The sequence below is a fragment of the Sebastes umbrosus genome, chromosome 11 (genome assembly GCF_015220745.1).
Source record: "Sebastes umbrosus isolate fSebUmb1 chromosome 11, fSebUmb1.pri, whole genome shotgun sequence".
NCBI lineage: Eukaryota > Metazoa > Chordata > Actinopteri > Perciformes > Sebastidae > Sebastes > Sebastes umbrosus.
The window spans coordinates 10794036-10802910 of NC_051279.1; the positions used below are offsets into that span (position 1 = coordinate 10794036).

At 36.7% G+C, this 8875-nt stretch overlaps 1 protein-coding gene across 1 annotated transcript; it reads right to left on the reverse strand.

Moving 5' to 3' along the window:
• Nucleotides 1-524: 524 nt before the first annotated feature.
• Nucleotides 525-8464, reverse strand: mrps15 (mitochondrial ribosomal protein S15). The gene is made up of 8 exons (XM_037785672.1): nucleotides 8204-8464; nucleotides 3599-3667; nucleotides 3442-3517; nucleotides 3274-3322; nucleotides 3026-3110; nucleotides 2281-2339; nucleotides 1616-1807; nucleotides 525-810 (listed from the first exon to the last, which is right to left on the reverse strand). Exons 1-8 carry the CDS (start codon nucleotides 8340-8342, stop codon nucleotides 709-711), a joined length of 771 nt encoding a protein of 256 aa, XP_037641600.1. The 5' UTR covers nucleotides 8343-8464; the 3' UTR covers nucleotides 525-708.
• Nucleotides 8465-8875: the final 411 nt, after the last annotated feature.

Genomic DNA, 8875 nt, shown 5'->3' on the forward strand with positions numbered 1-8875 from the left:
GTGACTTCAAGTCAATCAGTGTTTAAAAAGGTGAATCATACTGTAATATCAGAATATGCTCTTAAAGATACTGAAGGGTGCTAGTATAATGCAAACTCATAAAATTCTGTACATGGCCTGCAGAAAAATGTCAAACCAGTACTGAAACACTGAGAACTACTAATATAGTGATTGATTGTTGGAGACATATTCAAGTGCTTTATTACTTTGATAATGATTTTGTCTTTAACAGCGGATGGAAAAATACCAGTTCTGATGTCATGTGTCAGTGGACATGTTCAATTTAAAGAGAGCAGCGCAACGTTAGTTTTCTGCAATTCAGTGTTGAGTTGCAGCCTGTGGTGGAAAATACAGTAAAAAAAATGTTTTTTCATAATCATCTGGTTAATGAGTTCCCTGCTTCACTTAATACCTTGCAAAAGTGAGATCAGTGGCCGTCTCAGTTGTTTTGCATAGATACATCTAATCTAATCTAAGACACATCTAATTGAGTTTTATATTTCAGTACAAATACATTTCCGAAGGACATTTGAATACAACTTTTTATTTCTGACATCAACTTGAAAGCAAAAGAACATTGTGTGATGATAACACATGAAAAAGGGAGCAATTTATCCACATGCCACATATACACATAAGATGTAAAAGTAAAGCTTCTGCATTTAGAATCCATTGTTGTAATATACAGTATATTGTCTTTTAGTGAGTCTAAACAGCTTTTGTCTTGGCTGCGTCGGCGTCCGTGGAGGCTAAACTTTGCTTCATATTCAGCTTCTGCTCTGCTTTCTGCTTCTGCACTTCCTTGAAGACCTGTGAAGAGACACACATGACCAAAGTGTTAGTGGTGTCACAAAACAACACCTTCAACGTGTTAGTAAGTGAGAAGAGTGTATGCATCAACCCACAGAAAGCTTGAGCAATGTTCACAGACACAATATGCACTTATTGTTTCACTAATGTGGAAAGAAAGTCTCGTTAAGGGATTAAAGAGGTAGTTTTTGGTGTGTGGGGGGTGTTTTGAAGTGGGGCTGTTTAAAGTACTTATCCATAGTCAGTGTATTACCAACAGTAGATTTGGTAATACACTGCCTCGATCGGTTAGTTTGTTTGTGCTATTGTGTGACTTTGGTGAATCCAAACTGACTAAAGACACAATAAAAGCAATAAAAGCCTGACTGATCGAGGCAGCGGTAAACCAGCAACCCCCGTGTTCTGTGAGATTAAATTACAGTTTTTTTTTCAATGGAGTTTGGTGGCTTTGGCTAGAGCATAGATGGATACAGCGGCTTCAGTTCCCTGTCGGAAAGGGCTGTCTGGCAGCAAGATACATCAGTGGAAATATTCTAAATATAGCATACACTTAACGCTACTTTGCTTTACAAGGTAAACTACTTAGATTGCTTTGTTTCCATATGGTAACTCCTGTCTGCTTCTCCAAACCGGGGACGTACCACATACAACCTGACGTCTAAACACCTGAACTATCCATTAAAGGTCTTTTTAAATATTAAGCTCCAATTGATACCATTATTATACACTGCAAATTAAAAAAAAATGTATATCATAGATCAAAAATATAGATGTAAACAGAATAAAGGGGTCATTTGTTTGCTACCTTAATGCAGAAGGCCTTCTTGGCCAGCCAGCGGCGAGTGGCCCGTCTGTAGTACTCTGGAGGGAAAGTATAGGTGATGCCCAGCTGCTCGCACACTTTCTCAAAGGAGTCGTAGTTAACCAACCTCAGGTTTTTTAAAAGCTTTTTCCTTCGGTCAATGGACATGAGCATCCGCCTCTTGTTAGCTTTGTCCTGGAGAACATACAAGAATGGGGTGTTGGACAACAAATGTGATTCAAACAGGCTCAAATGGAGACATCAATTAAAACCCAGTTTATACACTCGTCAGCTTATTTTTTTACTTACGGTAAATACAAATGCAACAGTTCAACATTTACAACCTCTTTTCCATATGTGTGTCAATTTCACCAACCAATGTTTAACGTATGATGTAACATGGAAATTTCCAACCATGACCTTGCTAGGCATGTTCGTATTTGATGCGGAGGAGTAAACAGGATATCCTGTAGCACACCAAGCTTCACACCAGAGGAAGGCAGATAGGAAACGTGAAGAGACGTATTCATACATGAAAGCTTTAGTGGTGCACGTCAGGAAACCTATGATACGATACGTCATCTAAGATCTGTATAAAAACCTGTCCACAGAACAAGCCTTGCTGTTGCGTGGGAGAAAAATTATGCAGATTCTACTCCTTCACTCACCTTGGGATGTTTTTGCAAGTGCTCCTGATAGTTTCGGATTTTTGCAGTGAAAACAGCCACTGAAGGAAAAAAACATTAAAAGGGAGGACTGAATCAACGTACAGTTAAAATACACCATGTTTGTATTTCAGTGAAAACACTATTAGTGGGGCGGCATAGCAAACCTATTTTTATTTTGTGATAAAAGCGCCATATTTGGTACATAATATAGAGTTTCATTTATTCAGAAATAAATCTAGATATTGGGCCATTGCATACTGGCATTCTGAGCGGTTACTAGCATAGAACACTTTGGCCACCCCAAAGCTGCTATTTCCATGTTTTCAGAACAACAAATATTATTTACATACAAGTTAAAGTGAAAACACTGACACACTGACAGCTGTTGTTGACTGTTGGGCTTGTTTTTTATGCTAAATGCAGTACCTGTGAGGGTTTCTGGACAATATTTGTCATTGTTTTGTGTTGGTAATTGATTTCAAATAATAAATCTATACATACATTTCCATAAAGAATGCATATTTGCCGAAATCCCATGTTGATAAGAGTATTAAACACTTGACAAATCTCCCTTTAAGGTTCATTTTGAACAGGTAAAATATGTGTGAATGATTTGCGGTTAATCACGATGAACAATGATGCGATTAATCACGATTAAATAATTGAATCCACTGACAGCCCTAGCTATGATATGTTGAGCTATGCCGCCCCACTATATGTACAACACTGAAAAAACGAAACTCACCCCGGACTTCCACTGAGTTGCGATCATCCTCATCCCTCTGGACTTTAGCAATCAGCTGTTCCTGTTTCAGCTGTAGCTTTTCACTCTGAAGACATGAACACAAAAGTATTTAAACTACCTGTTTGTTTATGACTCTACTTTATGAAAGTGGCGTTTCGAGAAACGTAAACATTATCATCAAAAATATTGCAAAACAAGAAAGCAGATCAAAACATGACGAGGCGATCTAAAGGGACACGAGAACTCACGTGACTCGCCAACTCCAATGACAGAAGTCTTTTGACAATATCATCAGTCCTATTAACAGAAAATGCACCAGTGTTAGAAGAGATATAATAACAATGAATATATGAATGCAGATTTATAATGAATTGTTTCCTCATTCCATGTAAGGTACGGTATAAATGTATGTTTACGTCTGAGCGAGGGGCACGGCTGTATAATCCATCTTCAGCATTGTTGGAGGAAGATCACTGAGCTGGCTCTCGGGGCCTGGAAGAAACAAAACGTTTGGATGAAAAGCGAGCATTTCAACATGTCAAAATATGGTGAGATGACAACGCAGCCTCGTACCCGTCGTCTTTTTCTTTGCTGCCCGAGCATAATGTCTCACTGGTGGAAGAACAACAAAGCTCCCTGCACCTGAGGAGAGAGACAGAGAGAGTGGAGGAAATGATGAAAACACCAACTTACACAAAGTGATCAGAGCTAATTTGAGCTCAGAAGAGGCCCAACAGTTGGGGCCTGAAGAAATAGGTGAATCAATAACAAAACTTGCTATATGGCGAAACAAAAGGAAAACATGACATTTGCCAGACACACAACTCAGCAAAGGATCAGTGGTTGCACAGTCAGAGCTGACTGTGAAATATAAGAAAACCTCAAAGAACTGAATCAAGACAGCTGCGTCAGTTTTCAGCAAAAACGCATGTTGTGACGTTCACAAAGCTGGTTTGTAGGTCAAGACTTCTAGAAGGAAATCTCTTGCGCACAAAGACACATAATAAGTAGCACAAAAGCTGGAGTGTCATCATTTGAACATAGTAACGTGGTCTGATGATAGGCTTTAAAATAAAAAAAATACAGCTTCATATTCAAAGAAAACCAAAGCGTCACTGCTTAATGTAGAGGAATCTTAAAAAAAAAAAAGGTGCTGAGCAAAAGTATGGCTTTACCTGAAAAAAAAAAAAAAAATTATGATTGTGAATTAATTTTAAAAATTTTGGAGGGTCCAAAATGAATGTTTTGTTTATCTCTGTTGAAGATATCTGACATTTGGTTCCCACTTCAAACTTTGGCTTTTGAGCCAATAGTTTAAGGACGAAAACCTACTCTGTTCTTCTGCAAGAGGAAAGTTACAGGATGATGATGATGCAACAGCTCCACAAGTTTAAGATGCACGATTTGAAGAGCACAAACCGAGATTAATCTGTATGACACTGCTGTCCGTCCGTCACCCCAGATAAAACACAACTACGCACGTAAAGTGGTTTTCAATACCTTTATCATCAAAACACCAAAGTATGTAATTTCCTCCAAACACTGATGCTTCGGTAACATGTTGATGCACAGCAGCTGTTCTCAGTGCTCTCTGCCCATTAGTACAATTTACAGAGAGTTTTATAGGCGGTAAAAGTGTCGAGTTGCAAGAAAACTCATTTGCGAGTCAAGCTACTTTTTTTATTTCCTATGATATTGTCAGTGATTTCATTTCATCAAATCATTATTAACCCAGAGTCAAATGAATTATGACTAACTATTTATCTATTGACATGTGATTCATGATTTCCCTGTGTTTGTCATCAAGTTAAAGAGAGAAGTGGTCTGCAAGAAGATGCCGATTTGTTGTTATGCAGGTCTGTTGGAGGTTTGGTTTGGTGCAGCTGTGACTCTCAGCGAGCTGAAATGAGGATGCAAAAGCGTGAAAACCAGTAATCAAATTCTATTAGACTTGTGGGGGAAATGAAAGTATAGCTGCTCTAGATGCTGTTGATAAGAACATGATGAAGCAAGATGGTGCATCAGATTGAGCAGATAAACACTAAGCGAAGTTCTAAATAACAAACCTGCAAGCCTGCTACAGAGATGGGTCCATATTGAGTTTTGCATGATTCAGCAACTTATTGAAAATAATAAAATGTCCTTCCTAAGCCTGTTGGTTAGTTTCAATATGTGGCCGTCAATGCATTCTGCATGATTGACAAAGTTTATTTGTCTTTTCAAACTTTTAAGTGTGTTTGTGGTCTTGTTGTGTGCATGACTTTACCGAGCTAACCTCTCCAAACTCTGTTTTAATGTTTACCTGCACATAACTGTTAGGTTCAGAAGATTACCAACATTAGCAATGCTAACTGTTGGAACTAACAAACTGCTGTTGTATCAGAATCAGCTTTATTGGTAGCCCATGTATGTTTGCCAATTCAAGGAGTTTGATCCAAGTTTACATCACTGTCAGAAAGACGCACAATGACAGCGAGAGAAACAGACAAGACAGACAACAATATGCAATGTCTATGTACAGGTGATCTGTTGTGTTAACGGGAAGCAGGATCCAAATAGTGCAGAGAAAAATAGAACAAAAATAAATATGGAATTGGAATTGAAAATATGTGCAGCAGATGGTTATGTACAGAAACGTTTTATACAACCTGCTCAAATACAGACATGTATATGTTATTGCACTTTTTGTATTTTGAGCAAGCACATATACATATAATGTTGAAGTGTAAAACGAGCAGGGCCTGGTGGAGGTTAGATAAGTAGGAACGGTTTGGGAGTTTCTTTTCTTGACAGCCATGCAGGGCTGTGATGGAGAGCTGACAGGCAGTGACCCTGTGAACAAAACGGATCACACTGCAGCCTCCCGGGCAGAAGCTGAACTGTGTAAGAAAATATAGAAAAAATAGACTATTGCGATATTATGTTGTATCGATTCTCAAAAACACTATCGATTTTTAATTAACAGTTTATATGCAAAGATTTACTCAATCAATACTTTAATTCATTGGCAAAGACATTATGCCCTTTCAGTGTATGTGCCCTCTCAAAGTAGTGCTGTAATGTTGGATGTTACAGTAACTGTGATAAATGCAAATGCAGATCTCACTGTTCTGATTGCATAAAAAAATTTTTTTTTTACTCAGATTTTATGCATATGGCAGCGTGTTCTTTATAATAACAGTTTCTAAAATTAGATTTAAAAAAACAGAACATATCGTCTTGCTTACAGGACTGCAACTTGATCAGAGTCACACATCTCCACTGCTCCTCTATTTCAGAAACTCCAGATTCTTACTATTTATGATATCAGTATTTTTCAAATATGTGTTTTTATTTATAAGATACTTTTTGGTGGGAATATTTCTGAGCAGTTCAAGACCTATTTTAAAACAAATTCTCAGGTCCATTCTTACTCAACCCGTCAGTCTCTAGATCTTCATCCTCCTGAATGTCTCACCAGTAGAGGTCAATTTTCGATAAGATTTAGGGGAAGTAAATTATGGAGTAGCTTTTCACATCTATCAATAAACTGTTCATCCGTCAAATGTTTCAAAAGTCGCTTAAAGGGTCATTTAATTGCTGTTTTGTAATGGCTTTTCCCCATGTTTCCCATGTATCTGTTTTTATATTTTTTTTCCCACTCACAATGTTGTTTGGTTACAATTACCCAGAAGTCTTTATAAATATTTAAATAAATATCCTCCTCACAAACACTAACCATACACTTCCACGCAACACACACACACACACACACACACACACACACACACACACACACGTCTTTTTTTTAAATATATTTACTGTTTTGTTATTATATACATCTTGTCCTAATTGTTTTTTATCACTATTATGTAGCCATATTATTTCTTTATATTAATCTTGTCTCTGGGTGGAGGCTTCAGATAAGCCCAGTGGGCTTTTTGCCTCTTCCTGCACTTTATATTGTTCATTTTTTTTGTTATGTTGTAGTCTTGAATTGGCCAAAATAAATAAACAATAATAACAAAAAAAAACAATAAAACAATCACAATATATTTAATTGTGACCCCTGTATCATGATAAGTATCGTAACGCCAGATTCTTGACAAGACAACAGCCCTACTGGACCAGCACCGGACCAGTACAGTAATGTCATTTTGTAAGCTAGCTATTGAGATGTAATTTTCTTTTCTTCTGTACTGTTTTTTGTATGTATTTTATTGGATTGTTTCCCACTGTTTAGTTAGGTTTTATTTGCACATTTTGTGTACTTCTTTTGTTGTTGTTTAACTTTTGTTGTATTTCTAAAACTATGTTAGTTTAGATCTTTCTTCCTTTTTTGTTATTGTTTTTTTTTCTCCTGGGGTTGGGGGGAGGTCCTTTGTATAAGCCTGTAAGGCCTCTTAACCTCTCCTGACATATTTCTTGTTTTTTTTTTTGATTTACTGGATTTTGTGAAGTTTTTTTGTTTTTTTTGTGATACATTTTTTATTGGTATTTAAGCATAATTATATAGGGTAGGGTTACAAATTGATAGATCACCAATAGAGTAAAATAATATAATCACAAATGTCCATATACTAATCAAAACAAAATTGGCAAGCAGCTACAGAAAAAGAAAAGAAAAAAACAAACAAACAGGAAGAAGAAAAACAACAACAAACAACAACAAAAAATAATTTAAATAAAAACTTCTGCGACATCTTTGTATATTGACAGAATGTGGAGCTTTCCATCTGCAAGCCAGTAGTCGCTTTGCAGCAGTAAGGCCAGCTATAACCAGAGACGTCTCTGCTTAACACAGAGGTCCAGGTTGGAGCTGTCATTAAGTAACAGGACTTCAGGTGAATAAGGAATTGTTTTTGGCAATATGTTTGATAGCATCTCTGCAACCCCTGGAGTTCTTGCAGTTTTATATATGTGCAAATAAAAAAAATAATAAAATTGTGCATGAATTGTGTCTCTTTGTGTTTTTTTTGCATCTCTCACAGTTATAGGAAATCGTGTTGCCATTTTAGCAGGAAACCCACTGTCATATTTGTGAAACCTTTATTCTATTTGTGAAAAGTGCAACATGTGGGCAGAGTTTGGTAATGCAAACAGTCAGCTATGATGAAATGCATCAGCCAGCAGCTATGTTTTAAACACATCTGGTGTTCAGCTACCTTCATGTTCTCTACTACTACAGTCTCTACTCACCACAGCTGGCTCTGGGTCCCTGCAGTAGAGCCGAGCAGCAGGATGTCCAGCAGGGTTTCACTGACAGAGCTGAGCTGCTCTCTCTCAAAACACCCACCGACGTCTTCAGAACAGACCGCAGAGCGATGTTAGTTAACATGGTTTGTCAGGATATCTCACAAGATGTAAAATAAACTCTCTAAAGATGATGAAACTGTGACACACTCGACCTACATGAGGCTCGCCATTTTGACTAGACCAAACTAGCCGAGCGAGAATCGACTAGGGGATTTCTTTTCAAGGCTTATGCTAACAATCCCAGAACACATCGATAGGACAAATTGTATACTGGTGGAAAAATAAAAGAGGGAAGAAAATAATTAAAGGAACAAAAAAATAAATGCATAAATAAAAAAGAATTATATATATATATATATATATAATTCTTTATAAGCAAGAATTATATATATATATATATATATATATATATATATATATATATATATAATTCTTTTATTGAATGAGTAAGAATTCTTAAAATGCAGGTTACTTGTGGATCTTATTTGAATTGTTAGAATATTCATTCCTGAATAAGACACAATGAATAATGCCACTAATGAATTAAAATCAGTCATTTTTTATATACTTACTATTATACTATTACTATACTATTATAATTATTCTAATTTAGTT